The 15,341-nt window shown below is 40.9% G+C and overlaps 3 protein-coding genes across 7 annotated transcripts in view; 1 reads left to right on the forward strand and 2 right to left on the reverse strand.

Moving 5' to 3' along the window:
* Positions 1–1,900, reverse strand: part of fam49bb (family with sequence similarity 49 member Bb) — a 36,906-nt gene extending 35,006 nt beyond the window's left edge. The window contains exon 1 of one of the 2 annotated variants that reach the window (XM_058650619.1): positions 1,756–1,900. The gene's annotated coding sequence lies outside the window, so the exon portion shown is untranslated. Of the gene's footprint in view, positions 1–1,133; positions 1,315–1,755 lie in introns of those variants that run through there. The other variant, XM_058650628.1, reaches the window with a different exon arrangement.
* A 1,478-nt stretch (positions 1,901–3,378) lies between these two features.
* Positions 3,379–5,566, forward strand: eef1a1l3 (eukaryotic translation elongation factor 1 alpha 1, like 3). The gene is made up of 7 exons (XM_058623285.1): positions 3,379–3,631; positions 3,728–3,907; positions 4,000–4,296; positions 4,367–4,517; positions 4,595–4,851; positions 4,930–5,164; positions 5,244–5,566. Exons 1-7 carry the CDS (start codon positions 3,488–3,490, stop codon positions 5,342–5,344), a joined length of 1,365 nt encoding a protein of 454 aa, XP_058479268.1. The 5' UTR covers positions 3,379–3,487; the 3' UTR covers positions 5,345–5,566.
* Positions 5,567–6,213: 647 nt separating this feature from the next.
* asap1b (ArfGAP with SH3 domain, ankyrin repeat and PH domain 1b) overlaps positions 6,214–15,341 on the reverse strand; it is a 56,908-nt gene continuing 47,780 nt past the window's right edge. The window contains exons 23-29 of one of the 4 annotated variants that reach the window (XM_058623246.1): positions 13,646–13,714; positions 12,956–13,117; positions 11,318–11,396; positions 11,139–11,203; positions 9,791–10,380; positions 7,811–7,933; positions 6,214–7,690 (exon numbers count right to left, since the gene is read on the reverse strand). In XM_058623246.1, the coding sequence (XP_058479229.1) occupies positions 7,616–7,690; positions 7,811–7,933; positions 9,791–10,380; positions 11,139–11,203; positions 11,318–11,396; positions 12,956–13,117; positions 13,646–13,714 (1,163 nt within the window). In that variant the 3' untranslated portion in view covers positions 6,214–7,615. The remainder of the gene's footprint in view (positions 7,691–7,810; positions 7,934–9,790; positions 10,381–11,138; positions 11,204–11,317; positions 11,397–12,955; positions 13,118–13,645; positions 13,715–15,341) is intronic. The other 3 variants (XM_058623264.1, XM_058623254.1, XM_058623274.1) reach the window with 3 other exon arrangements.

Raw genomic sequence — 15,341 nt, forward strand, 5'->3', positions numbered from 1 at the left:
AAAAGGTTAGGATATCACACAATGCATGTTTAGGGGGTTTTGAGTGAGGATGTTCAGATCACCCTTCAGCCGATCAGAAGAAGAGAAGACAAAACAAAGCAATCAAATGACTACGACGTCTTTTTGTCCACCCACAAGCCATTTCCACCTTCTTCCCTCACATCCAAGGTGAAGTCATTGTGCCTTCTAAAGTGCCCCCATCGGTGTGTTGACTGAGTAACATGATCAAGAAATGCAGCAGCTCACACAGTTTACATGCAATCCTCTTCCCTTTTTCAATGACAAACACAAATTGCTTTCACAACCAGCCACCTGTTTCGGAAAGTGATTTCCTTCCACATACACAAAACTCGCAAAATGTGGTTGCTCATGGGCTGTAGTATATTGAGTCACGGTTAGTTCATTCTTTGCAGTCAGCTGACCGTGAAGATCTAGAGTCCAGAGACTTTGTTTTGTTTGGTTGGTGCAATAATAGTTTTATGTATTTAAACTTGCAGTTAAGTGTGATTTGATGAGTAAAATTCGAATTCCTTTAAAAAAAAAAAATTTAAATATAGTATGAAGCAGGTTGTTCCTGACAGCTGTAGTTGCATAAATTAATTTATTAAATGGTGTTCTTCATCTGTAACTAGAGCTGCAATTCATGATTATTGTCATAACTGATTAACCTATCGATTATTTTCTTGATAATTTGAGTATTTGTTTGGTCACTCAAAACCAATTATCAATATAGTTGACTATTAATTTCGTAATCGAATAATCGCTGCAGCCCTACAAATACGACAGAAGCAGTAAGTTGAGGTTAATGAAATTTACTTTACGAGCTGTAAAACAGAAATTCCGACTAAAATTGGAACATGCCACAAGATTTTAATATTCATGTCCCATCCACTGATAACTGGGGTTTTCAACATTCCCTCAACAAGATTCAATCTTTAGAACAATTATTGCAATACTTTTCTATTAATGCAAGTGGCAGCCATCTTGGAATCCTATATCAGGGTTTATTAAATTTACTTTCCGAGCTGTAAAACATAAATTCCGACTACAACTGAATGCAACACAACATTTCATCTCAATTCCCCATCAACATCCAGTCAATTTAAAACCACAAACTGGGGTTTTCAACTTACCCACAACAGCAAGATTCAATCGATACCGCGATAATTTCCTCCTTAATCGTATGGTGTTAGGCTCTTATCGCCCAGCCCTCGCACGAACCGAGCCCCAGCTGTCACAGCGTGTACATTTCCTTTAATGCAGCTTTAATGAAGCATCGCATAAACAGCCTGTAAGCGAGCAGCAGTAATCCAAGACACACGGTTTCAGTTTAGAATCAGTTCGGATCATTTCGGCTCACTTTACCGCACATGCGATAGCGTGGCTTTGCGAATAAATGGGTCAAGTATTACAACACTCAACGGCAGTGGCGGAATAAATAGGTAAAAAAAACGGAGCAGGCGTTGATGCTGTAGCGTTGACGTGAAAAGAGGGAAGTTAACGGTGCGTCGGTGATGTGACACAAACGGATACGTGATATCTTTCTCCCCGTATTCTTTGGACCAAAACTTAGCGATACGTGCGTTTTGATTTTCGCCACTCACGTTTATGACTCACCATTCATTTCAGCAACGAGGGACACGGGGCTACGAGTGAATGGCAACCGGTGGGTAGTAAACCCGGCCAGTTAAGGAGACACACATGTATGACATAAATGAATAAAGCAGTGTCGATTTTCAAGATTTTATCATTTACCTTTATGGTGGTGGAGAAAAGGACGGGCTGGAAACACGCCACGCTCTCACGCTCTCACACTCGGGTAGCGGTACGAGCTGAAAGCAGAAGAAGAAGAAAAGCGATTTGCGGCTGCTGCTGTTTCCGGGTTAGTTATCGAACGTCAAACATGAGGGGAGCTCGCTCTGTGTCACCTTTGAGCGCGGACGGAGAGGGGGGGGCGGATACACCTTTTCGCCACCCAGCTCAAGATATACCCGCCCGCTTAACGGAGACACGTGGATGTGTTTCAACAGTCACCCGCACCGATAATATATCTCACCAAATTAGGCTGCTGCACTGTTAGAAAACAGATTAAACAGATTCTTTACACCAGAAAATCTCAAAGTGAAAATCTTTAAGTGTTCATGAGTAAGATGATGATATAGAGGCATAACAATCTCCAGAGGGCGCTGTTGTTTTATTTCATTCTCCTTTTTAATCCCAGGTCACTCATACTATACAAACATGTTTGGTAAAAGATAATCCCTGTTATTAAAGTGATGCAAAATGGTCTAAAATCATCCAGATTATTTGGTTTTACTTGGTAATATTCAAACACTATATTTTCCGTGTAATACAAGTGATGAATAGCACTTTATGGGTTACTTTAATACAGTATTTGATATATATTTTTTAATTTAACTTTTATTTATTACACATTGAGATTATAAATCTATTTTTGTGTGTCCTGGCCAAGACTGGCGGCAGCAGCACAGTTACAAACAAACAAGGTTACAACTGTGAAGATTTGTGTATTGTTTTTGCTCTTGTTACTATTCACTGGATCTACACATTATGCAGTTTTTTTAGTTATTTGCAACAGCTTTTATAATTTGTTACTTAGTTTTTAAGGGAAGAAAGGTCCACTGTATAAGCCTGTGGCTTCTTGACCTCTCCTAGCACATTTATAAAAAACAGAACTTCTGTATGTTATGCTATTTGTGTGTGAAAAAATGAACTAAACTAAACATTGTATGTTGCAAATACCATGTGCCATGTGTCAATTTTGTAACCGCTCACTTTTGACTGTCCCAGTGTTGTGAAATTAAGTTTAATACATAGAGATAAAAATAAAATTTTAACTATCCTTGTGAATACATACAGTATATAGTCCAATGCTCCTGCAGCAAACATTAACTATCAGGTGTTTGTTTAATATTAAAAACATGTATATTTTATCTCTTATTCTCCAGTAATCATAGTGTTCTGCCTCTCTTTCAAACATGTGACAAGCAGGAAATGTTTGAAATAAACTATCTTTCGGGAGAGGCTGTTTCACAGCAAAAAGACACACACCTGACTGTAATTTGAGATTATTACGTCATCCATGCTTGTGAACTTTAATGCAAACTCACTGCGTCACACCGATTAAAGTCAAGGCTGTAGCATTTTCACTATTTCTTACTGTGAACAGTTGTTAAAAAAAATAAAAATAAAAGAGCCATCTCAAAACATGGCATCATTTTATTCCTCTGTTTCCAAACTACTCTGCAGATTAAGCAGAGCCACTCTTCAGCACCTGGTGCTTATTAAGCCTAATTAAGCAGCACACCTGTTCTCAGAGTGGCCCCTTGAAGCCTATAAAGTCAGTGCAAAAAGGGTCACATCCATTTGACAGAAGAATTGGCGTGAAAAACCACAACTACTCTACACGGCTGTTTGATCTCAGAATAATCGTGCAGTTTGTGAGCAAACCTGCTGCCTTCCAGCCATGGGGAAAGAGAAGACTCACGTTAACGTGGCCATTATCGGCCACGTCGACAGCGGCAAGTCCACCACCACTGGACACCTCGTCTACAAGTGTGGCGGCATCGATCAGAGACGACTGGAGAAGTTTGAGAAAGCTGCTGCACAGGTGAGGATGAGGGGGAAAGTACCACAAATGTATTCATGTTGGGTTTTCTAATTCTTTTTCCTTTTTATAAAAAAAAAAATGCTGTTTTTGTTACAGATGGGGAAGAGTTCCTTCAAATTTGCCTGGGTGTTGGACAAGCTGAAAGCAGAGAGGGAGCGTGGAATCACCATTGACATTTCACTGCTTAAGTTTAACACCCAAAAGTACAGCATGACTATAATCGATGCTCCCGGCCATCGTGACTTCATCAAAAACATGATAACAGGGACGTCTCAGGTAAATGAATGGAGCAACATGCATGGTTGCATTTACATGTACAGTATATCCCATAATATGTCTTTAATGATGTACCGCACGTGTGATTTCAGGCTGACGTTGCCCTCCTGGTGGTCTCAGCAGCCAAGGGAGAGTATGAGTCTGGTGTGTCCAGAAGTGGTCAGACCAGAGAGCACGCCCTGCTGGCCTACACGCTGGGCGTCAAGCAGATCATCGTCTGTGTGAACAAAATGGATCTGAGTGAACCGCCTTACAGTCAGAAACGTTTTGAAGAAGTGGCGCGAGGCGTGAGCGGCTTCCTCAGGAAGATTGGCTACGACCCTGCGACTGTGCCCTTTGTTCCAGTCTCTGGTTGGACCGGGGAGAACATGATCACTGCGACCCAGAAGGTAAATGGGTTTTGGCTTGAAATCACTTGAAAGGTGACTTGCAACATATTAAAATGATGTCTCTGTGCAGATGCCTTGGTTCCAAGGATGGAAAATCAGACGGAGAGAAGGGAGTTCAAGTGGGAAAACTCTACTGGAAGTTCTGGACTCGATTCAGCCACCTGTGCGCATCATTAACAAGCCTTTACGATTACCTCTGCAGGATGTCTACAAGATTGGAGGTAAAGCAATCAATTGAAATCAATTGATTGATTCTAGGTGGTCAAAATGAGGATCAGGTGCTGACTGTTGTTTCCAGGTGTTGGGACTGTTCCAGTGGGCAAGATTGAAACGGGTGTCCTCAAACCTGGAATGACCCTGATGTTCTCACCTGCCAAGCTCACGGCTGAGGTCAAGTCCATTGAGATGCACCACCAGGGGCTGCAGACGGCTCTTCCAGGACACAATGTTGGCTTCAACATTAAGAATGTCTCCGTCAAGAACCTGCGGCGCGGAGACGTGGCCGGCAACGCACAGCAGGATCCTCCGTCAGACGTCAGCAGCTTTGAAGCTCAGGTCGGTAAAAGCAGGAGAGTCTGTATGTGTGACCCTAAAGTGTTCCACTCATCTCCTGACAGTGTTTTTGGTCTCTAGGTGATTATCCTGAACCATCCAGGGAAGGTGAAAGCCGGCTACTCACCTGTGCTGGACTGCCACACTGCCCACGTCACCTGCCGCTTTGCCGAGCTGAAGGAGAAGATTGACCGTCGCACAGGCAAGAAGCTGGAGGACCAGCCACAGGTGCTGGTGTCTGGAGATGCTGCCACTGTCAAACTGGTTCCCATCAAGCCCATGTGTGTGGAGAGCTTCTTCACATACCCTCCCTTAGGTACAGTATCAGACCTTGTGTTAAAGGTAAAATATTAATGTTGACTTTCTATGATTTGAATCCGTTTTGTGCTCCATAGGTCGCTTTGCAGCCAGAGACCTGAAACAAACGGTGGCTGTGGGCGTCATCAAGTCGGTGGTGAAGGAGCAAGGCTCCAGACCACAGAAAGTGTGTAAATAGGTGTAATTTTTGTTTACCAGGATTTTGGTAGAAGTGCTTTAAGTGTACAGTTAATTTTATTAAGACTGAATCTTTGTGTTCTGACACAAAGTATGCTTTTTGTGTTTTGAAGTGTACAGTATTCCTGTGTTTAAATCCAGAAAGAAGCTTTAAGAATTGGATGATGTATTTCTGTTTAAAATGTGACATCAGAATTGAGATGACAAAATAAAAGGAATTGTTTGGAGAATTTGCACTTGTGAGTTCAGTTATTGTGGAATTTAGAAATGTTAACAGTTTTCAAGGTGTGCTGGAGTTTGACATTGAACACTACATGTTTGATTAAGAGCAGCACAAATGTTCTGTATTTCAAGAATGACTTGGGTATAAGTACTTGGTATCTTGCTGGATATAAAATGTTCACGGTTTTCAGATGTTTCCCTGCTCCATCACACCTGTTTCAAATGGGTCATTATCAGGCTCCTGCAGAGTTTGCTGATGAGCTGATTATTTGAATTGGTTGTGTTGGAGCAGGGAAACGTCTAAAACATGCAGGGCAGTGAGTCCTTGGCACCTGGATTGAGAAATCCTGTCTTAAATGATCATGAGGAAATGTTTCTCAGATGAGGATTTTATACTGTAATCATTTTTTTTAATCACACGTTTAGAAGATAATCCTTGTAAGGTTAAAAAAAAAATACTTAAACTGATATGGTGACAAAATCTCATACTACTGTGCAAGAGTTTTTTGTTTTTTTTTAAAGGCACAATCACCAAAATTGTACTGCTATACTCTTATAAGCAATTGTAGCTGCATAAAAACGCTTTTCTCTAAAATTCCAGGAGAAGACAAATCTGAATCATGTGGTAACTTAAGTACAGGAGCAGTCTGAGGGTTGAAGTACAGCACTTTAATGATACAATGGGTTGATGGGGTTTATTTTCCTTAACATGGAGGGGGGAAAAAAACTGCAAGTCAGTGAGGACCTGGTGAAAATACATTGGCTCTCCTGCCTTTTTTTTTTTTTTTTTACAAAGTCCACTCTTCATCTCAAAGACATCTCTGGTTCACATGCAGCAAACCTAGGAAATGTACTGTATCCAGTAACATGGAATGATATTACATGACTCAAATGAAATATATAATAAAAAAAAACAAAAAAATTCAAGCTCATGAGGTTTTACAAGACACTGAATTGTCAACACAGGTTGATGTGAAACTTCTAGCCTGTCAGGAAATCAAGTTATTGCTAAGATGTCCTCTCTAGGGTTCCCATACTTGTCGATGTTAATATAGTGGCTTTAAAAAACAGGACACCACGCGTGTGAGTGTGTGTGTCTACTCCTGCTTCAATAATAGTGGCTCTTCAAAACCCCTGAGGTGAGCGTCTTTGAACGCAGCACTCCACTCAATTCCAGTCATTGTTACGCCATGCACAGAAAAAGGTCAAAGGTCTGTGGAGAGATGGGAGTCGAGTTCACGCACAGAGCATACACACAGTGAACAGTGTAACGAGGGGTAAATTAGTGACCGACAGTGAACCACAGGCCTTGATATTCCACCACACGGTAGCAGCAGGTTTTCTATACTGTAAAACAACCGTATAATACGTGTATATACACACACAAAGCAAGCAAGAACGAGGAGTACATTTAATGAAAGTCTTCATCTCGGAAAAGATCAGTGGGTAGAGACTCCTGCCCCTTCAGTCAATTATGGTGGCAAACAGGGATGCAAGACACAAATAGTGACATGACCTATTTCACATTCCTTTTTCCTATTTGTCCTTTTTTTTTTTCTTTTCTTTTCTTTTCTTCTTTCCCCGGAAATATAAGTTGATAATTACTCGAGGGCCAGTAAAAGTAATACAGATAAAATTCATGCTCTGCCGCCCTGATGCTTAATCGGAGCGGGCGCAGAGCAGTGGTACATGTTTTGTACAATAAAACATGTATGTACACTCACACACAAATATATATATTTACATACATATATACACAGTAACAGCATAAACATAGACTTTATTTGTTTTTTTTTAGGTTAAGTGCTAGGGTTCTGAGAGTGGCTCCGTCGCAGCCGTGCTATAGGGTTAAGATAATACTGGTAGAGGAAGAATACACACATTCTTTGTACAGCATGGATGAAGGCCATCCATGGCTAGATGATCCTTCTTGGGTTGCTTGTTTTTTTTTCTTTCCTTTAGACACTTGTCCTGTGACAAGAGGTGTTAGTTATGATCGCTATTTACAGGAGCTTCCGCTTTAGGGAGAGGCGTAGTGCAAGGCTTTCTGTCAGTCACTCAGGATGTGCACAAAAGACATAGGGAACACCCCTTTTCTTTCTGGATCTCCTTCAATGTGCCCGATCTGGAAGGAGAAAGGAGAGAGATTATAATCCGGCATTAAAGTGGTGGGTATTTTTGATTTATTTAAAGCGTCTGAACACCCAAGAGCTCTTGAGGTGAACTGTAGCGAGGCTGGACTTACCCACCACTCCTGGTCCTCCTCTCCTGTAACTATGATCACTTCTCCTTCAACAAACGTCAGTTCATCGTCGTTGTCGGCCTGACAGTCGTAGATGGTCTTGACCCGGCGAGTTTTACTCTTCCCCTGAATGTAAAGCACATCAAAACGGTTATAACTGACACACGCAAACACTACTTTTCTTTTATTGTAAAGGTCTAGTGCAGTGGTTCTGAAACTGGAGGCAGATTTATTCCCAATAAGAGAATTTTTATTATTATTTGTTATCACATACCCTGGTGATAGACAGTAGTTCTGATTTACCAGAGGAAGCTCACATACCACTGGTGGTACACGTACCACAGTTTGAGAACCATGGGTGTTCTGAAGTTTATTTATCCAAACACGAAACAATAAGAGAGTGACCTGGAGCACAGTAAATTGTAACTAAAATATCGCATTGTTACTCTAGGTTCGGACAATCTGCTTTTTCTGTAAAAAGGCCGTCATTTATGGAATTCCATACCAGATTAAATTTTGCATAATACATACAATCTTTTACTTTAGGCTCAAATCAAATTAATTTAAATACAAAAGCCCAACTAGGCACTGGAGACGTAAATTAGCATTTGCTATATATAGCTTACAGCACGTCCGCTTCATGCTCCGTCTTGGAACTGTGTAAAACTGCATTGTCCCTATTGAATGAATGGATGAATAAACAAATACATTTTTGTATTATTTTTTGTAGGTTTAGAATCAGCCTTTATATAAACTTAAAGGCCCAGTGAGTCAATTCTGCCAGTAGGGGTCTCTCAATAGGAACAACAACTAAAGACCGTATGTAGCCGAATGAAAAATAACACTGGCTAATTAGTGGTACCAATTATTTCCTTCATCACTCTAAAATGTCATAGAAGGTTTGATCCTGAACTTCCTGAAAAATTAAATTGTCTGTTACTTTGAAAAAAATCTAGTTCTGTGGATTTTAAGAGTAAAATATATGAGTCTTGATGTTTTTAGATATTTTTATGCAAAAATGTCTTGTGTTGCCATGTTTCAACAGCAGCCCTTTAGGACAAATCAACCAGAGTGTGCATTTGGGTTTTTTAAAGCAGAAGCTTACAACGTCAACAAAGACGAGCGGCATCTGCTCTGGTGTGTGAAGGCCACCGTATTTCCTTGACATGCTTGGGAATGGGAAGAATGAGTGAAGGATTCCATAGTTTTTCTGTTTATCTGCACTGACTGGACCTTTAATTTACTTTGTCAACTCACTGCGACCATGAGGACTCTTTAAAAACCGACCAGGCAAAAAAAAATCCAAATACACAAGTAACCCAAGTTCAGGACAATAAATCTTAAAGAGATAAAAAGATATCAATAAAAGAGAAGGAAACTGTAAAATAAGAATGTCTTTGGGCCACAAGGTGATTTCCAAACGTCTCAGATCACATGACTCTTTCAGTTACACTGTCATGCGAGTGGGAATTTTTGAAAAATATGATTTAAAACTGAAACTGAAGCAGCAAGGGGACTAAATTCTGCAGATGTTACATTTGAATACAGTTTAACTACTCCAGAGGGAAGTCCAATATTTTTGTTAAAAAGAAAATCATGCATAAAAAGGTGAAAATATACTAATAGTTTCAGAAAAAACACAATTAATTGTGACTTGATAACAGTTTGTAAGAATCAGTGATGTCTAACAGTGAGACTACTGATAACAAATGGAGGACTCTTTAACTACGGTGGCCTTCAGATACCACAAACATGTCATTCTTCATCTCTTTCAGTGGAAGATTCCACTTCAAACACACACACACTCTGGCTGGTTTACCCTCATTGTGTTGCTGTAGAAACATGCCAGCAAAAGATGGCTGCCGCAGTAAAGAATGGCCTTTGCCTTAAGTCCATATTAAAATGTTGCTTATAAAACCCCTTAAATGTTACACACCGACTTGTTAATTGTTTCATTGAGAACGAGGTTGAGTGTCGTCCTACCGTGTTGATCTTTCTTGGTAGTGGCACAGGAGTCTCTGCGGTTCCCGCTGGCGTCCCGTTGGTGTCCTCAGCAGGTTGGTGGGAGGGCGTGGCTATATTGGGCTGCTGATTAGGAGAGGGCGAGTCTTGCGGCTGCGGCTGAGCTTGAGGAGGCGGCTGCGGTTGAGGCTGCGCCTGAGCTTGAGGTTGCGGCTGAGGTTGAGGTGGAGGAGGAGGTTGCGTTTGAGGCCTCTGCAGCGTCTCTCCGGGAGGTGGCCTCGGCGTGGACTCTGCCACTCCAGGTTTGGGGGGGATGTCTGCGAGATGAGGCTTGGGAGGGAGGTCTTTGAGCTGGGGTTTGGGCGGAAGGTCTCCCAGCTGCGGCTTAGGAGGGAGGTCAGACAGCTGCGGCTTTGGGGGAAGTTCTCCGGGTTTTGGGGGGAGTTCAGACGGCTGCGGCTTGGGGGGCAGGTCTCCCAAGTGGGGCCTTTCTGCCAGAGGAGCCTTCTGTGGAGTGTCAGTTGCAGGCGGGGACTTCTGGAAGACCTCTGGAGGAAGGTTGGGTTTGTCGATAGACGGGTGGTGTATGGTGTCAATCTTCCGCAATGCCACTGTGGAGAGCAGCAGAAAGTCCCTCAGTCATAACATAGTCCTTAATTAATCCCACAATGGGGACATTTACAGCGTCACAGGTAATAAATAATAATCTGTGAATGTACAATATAGAAAAATGTTTAAGATAGACATGAAGTATGGGCTTAATATTTACAGTATAAACCGGATTGAACATGAGATATCTTAGGCTAAATCCATACGACTATGTTTTCATTTTTGACATTAATAATCATCCAAATTAGGATTTTTGTTTCAGATGTAATCTATGTCCATACTGATACGCCCAATATATCAGCATAACCCAGAATATCAGCAACAATCCCACAAAACCAAATTGTTAAAATGTTAAAATGCAACAAACAAAACAACTACAGTACACAACAACACTTCATTCACGTTCTCTTAATTTAAATAATCCTTAATTATTTTGCCTTTTAAGGCTTTTCTGAAACGGAACAGAGAGCTTCACAATTGTAACTCATGCCTGAGCTCATTCCATAGTTTGACTCACTAAACACTGAAATGACTCTATATCTTTTCAATTGACAATTTTCAAATATAAACAACTCCTTAACCCCTAACCATTCACTCTAAATAACATTACAAACATTTTCAGATACACAATATCTGGAGAGGTTCAAGGAACCAAGTCTTATAAGGTCAATAATTGTTTTGTAGGTATTTCCCCCAGAACTGTTTACATGAAAACAAAGCAGTATGGATGAAGCACTAAACCAAACAAAAGTTTCTGTACCTTTCTGAGGTAGTTTGGGAAGAACCCTTGGACCAAGTGTGGACTTTGTGTTGCTTGAAGTAGTGCTGGGAAGAGATTTACAAATTACATTGTACTGAAAACTTAAATCTAAGACACTGGTTGTATCTAATTACCTGTGATTAACGTTATCTGAGTTCGTGACACTTTGGTTTTGGTACCTTTGCTGCTGAGGAATGCCTTCAAACTTGTTAGAAACAGGAGACATCTTGTTGACGGGTGGCGGAGTCGAGTCACTTCCTGGAATATTAACATTGATGACGACAAACAGGTGAGTCAACACCGCATCAGAGCACAGGCCGAGACATTGTATTAATGTAAATGTGGAAATACATTAACATGCTGCGATGGCTTTAAAAACAAAATAAATAAATGAATAAATGAAAAATAATGAGGGAGGCGTCATCTGGCTGAGCTTTCCATGAGCCCCGACTAATTTGGAAGCCAACATTGTGCAATATGAAGTGTCATAATTTAATTAGCGTTTGGGTGTTACAATAATGTGTGTGACAAAGAATCCACAAACACCGAAACCACAGAGGATGAACAATAACAAGTGAAATAATGGTTTTAAAAAAAAATAAATAAAAAAAATCCTCTTCATAGACATATGGGATATACAGTTGCAAATTGAGGGGCGTTTGATTTAATTCCCCGTTTCTTTTCTCACTGATGATCGACCTGACTTAAACACCTCACTGAAAGACACATGCAATGCTGTGACTTGTTTAATTTGAGGGTTTTAATTGGGTAAAGTAACTTGTTTGACCCTGAATCTTTATTTGGAAAAACAAGAACGTGTTAAAAATGGGTTTGATGTGTAATTGCTCACGCATTTTAAACTCTACAGTTTCCCTTCACTTTCAACTATCAAAATGGATTCCAAAAGTTCAGCACAGATGATGATATTCTGCACATGATACATTTCTGTGTTGTGGTCCTTTGTGTGACTGTTGCTCTGAATGTCATGTTCCCTCATTACCATGAACATGGATGCTAATCTACATACACAGCCCTGAATGTGTAAATATTCATGAACGAGTCCAATGCAAATTCATCTACGGCTGAAAATAGCCTCTAATAAATGCTCTCTTAAGTCCTGTTTGAGAAATGTTGAAACACTGCCAAGTGAGCAGCTGCTTTTATAGACACAGCACAACTGACAACTGATGTTTTTATCAGATTTGTTAAAAACGGCAAACATTAGGACGAGAGCAGCCCGATCCTTTTAACTAATGGATCAATAAAAAGCTTTTTCTGGAACTCAATAGCATCGCAAGAGAGTTCACTACCAGAAATGCATGTCGTCTTAAAATAAAAAAAAAGTGCCATGACAGTTTCACCTGCAACCAGGAACCTACTGGACGAATACAGCTGTCAATCACACAGTTGTATCATCATTTTCCCTCTAAATGGGAACAGAATTTACAAAACTGACGTCATGTTCAATTGAAAAAGACCTGAAACTAGTGACTGAGAGCATTAACCCCTGAAGAAAATGTTAAACTGGTGTTATGAATCAAGTGACAAGCAAAAGTTCAATTTATAGATTTTCATTTAAACTGAGTCGCCCCCTTGTGGCTAACTGCTATTTCTGCCACACATCCTGGGCTTCACTTCAATTCACCTGGCTACCTCGGTTGATAAAATGGTTGTAAGAGCTGGAATAAGCGAGCAGGTGGACCTTGATTTGGATTATTTCAAAACAAAAAAGTGAGTGAAAAAAATCCTCCTGCATCCCAGGAGAGTTGTGCTACTTTTGGCTCAGCCCGACTGTTCTGTGTGCTTGCGTGTCTCACCCCCAGTCAAGCCCCCTTTACTGTGTGGACTGTGAGAGAGCGGGCTGGGTGGGTCAGACAGGGTGCGTTTGTGTCCAGGAGGTGGGGGCGGAGGCCTCTTCTTGGACAGGGTGGAGCTGCCTCCTGGTGTGAGTGTAGAGGGAGGGCCAGATGGGGGAGGAGCTGGAGGAGCGGATACATAAGACACATGAGGTGATGAGGCCCCCACCAAAAAAGATATCATTCTGTTAACCTCCCCCCCCGTCCCCCAACATCCCAGAAACAGATAAAAGGAGAGGAGAGGATGATGAAACATGAACAGAGAGGAGATGTGATTATGGTAACTCAAAAGTGAGTTTTTAGTGTGTGTATAAGATGTTTTATGACTACACCTGTCTCTTTACAGTGGGACAACACCGGTCTCTATTAAAGGAAAACAAAATGTCGTGTGAGAGCAGCTAATAGAGAGCTCAGCCAGAGAGGAATCAGCTGTGGTAAAGATTTTTACAGCTCAAGGATGGTAGGTCACAAATCAAAAAAAAATCACGTAGGCAAGAAATCATTTACTCCGCTTGCCAACGTGGTCCCATTTCCCACCTTCCACCCTTTAAAAAAACTGAGCTGTAAAGGAAGAGAACTGAGGGAAAACTGTATATGTGACACACAGCCGAGTAAGGAGGGGGGAAAAAACGTAAAAAACAGGATATTCACTGATGTATGGTCGAGTGCCAGCCAGTGTGGCGTAGTGCGAATGAGAGCCAAGGAATGCCAAGTGTGGAGCTGAAAGAATAGAGAAACAAAAAAAGAGAAAGAAAAGAGAGCGAGATGAGGAGTGTGGGAGAGAATCTACAGCATGTCAGTCTTAACAAAAAAAAAAAAGGAAAAGAAGAAGAAGAAGGTAAAAAAAAGGAGCTGCTCCCACACACTATAAAATAACAAGATGAAATCTTGTCAGTGGCAAGCAAAGGAAAAAAAAAGGAGAAACGGAGCGACGCTCGGCCTGGGGCGAGCTCATCAACACCCAGAGAGTGAGAGAGAGAGAGAGAGAGAGAGAGAGCTGCATTTATCAAGAGCACAGTTAGCATCTATACAGTGTGCAGGGTGGTACATCATTTAACCCCAGCTGGCGTTTCGTCTTATTTTTGCACAAGTAAAAATCACACCTGTTTCCAGTGTTGCTTTAATGAGGAACTAAACTCAGAGACGTTTGTTGCACCGGGGACTGAATTTAGAACCTGGTTCCTGTGGTGGACAGGAAGTTAAAGATCCTGACTTTCTAATGAGCTTCTCTAAAAGGTCAACTGTGTAATAACGTGTGACATGTAATGGGCGAGACTGCAAAGAAGACTCCTCCACTCCTCTGACCCTTTTCCGAGGGCATCAAGGAAACTACGGTGGCCTTCACATATCAGAAAGGATGTGAAGGCTCATTCTCTGTGCTGTTTTCATTATTATATGCATCAGGTTTATGTGGGTGGAGACATTTCTCTTTGTTTGTGTAGTACGCTTCTACTTCTTAACAAAAAAACACATTCTGGCAACTGGTGCAATAAAACAAGCACCTCGGCTAAAGCACATATAAAAGGCTTATTCTAAGACTGTGAAAATCAAATTGTTTTATAGACTTGTATAAACATATTTACGAGGAGTATCATTTCTGCCAAACCTTTAAAAAACTTCTATTAAACTTTAAACGTAGATTAAAACGTAGGGTTCCCACACCTTGGGAAAAATTCAAGGACTTTTCAAGGAACCGATGAGCTGACACAGCTTAAGGTTGAAGGGCAACTTGTACGAACTGCTTCGCCCATGGTGTCCACTTTTATTGATTTGCAGCACGTGATTGTCCTTGGAAAGTTGGACAAGTCAGTCTTTGTAATTCTCTTTGGTGAGACACAGATCTTAGAATTTTCATTTCCCAGGCATCACATCATTTGCTCTCTCTTGCTGAATGTTACTTGCTCATTGTTCTGCATGGAATTTCACGTCAACGGTGCAGAGAGACAGTGGACACTATCTGTGCAATATTTTAACTGTTATTTTTTTCATATATTGTTTGCTTACAGTTTTCTTTCCTGTTTTTAAGTCTATAGTTTATATTTGCACTACTTTTATATATGTTTGTATACATATACACTTATTTATTTTTTCTTGAATCATAGTTTACAGTAACTACCTCACATTTCAATGCTGTGTTGTTGTTGTTTTTTCCGGTTGCCAAGCAACACAATTTCGTTGCCAGTTTCACTGCTGTGTTTTCTGTGCAATGATATTAAAAGGGAACCCTGTTTTTTCAAATGTCAAAAACTGAGAGCATAAATAGAACCTCTATATTGAAGTAAAAATCCTAACAACACATGACCATTACAGCTCAAGTTTGAAATATGACCCTCAAGGTGCACTGTTT

The sequence above is a fragment of the Solea solea genome, chromosome 1 (genome assembly GCF_958295425.1).
Source record: "Solea solea chromosome 1, fSolSol10.1, whole genome shotgun sequence".
NCBI classification, from domain to species: Eukaryota; Metazoa; Chordata; class Actinopteri; order Pleuronectiformes; family Soleidae; genus Solea; species Solea solea.

Coding starts and splice junctions, on each gene's coding strand:
- eef1a1l3 (XM_058623285.1), top strand. CDS start 3,488: ATGGGGAAAGAGAAGACTCACGTTAACGTGGCCATTATCGGCCACGTC. Junction 3,632..3,727: donor TTGAGAAAGCTGCTGCACAG/GTGAGGATGAGG, acceptor TTTTTGTTACAG/ATGGGGAAGAGTTCCTTCAA. Junction 4,297..4,366: donor TGATCACTGCGACCCAGAAG/GTAAATGGGTTT, acceptor GTCTCTGTGCAG/ATGCCTTGGTTCCAAGGATG.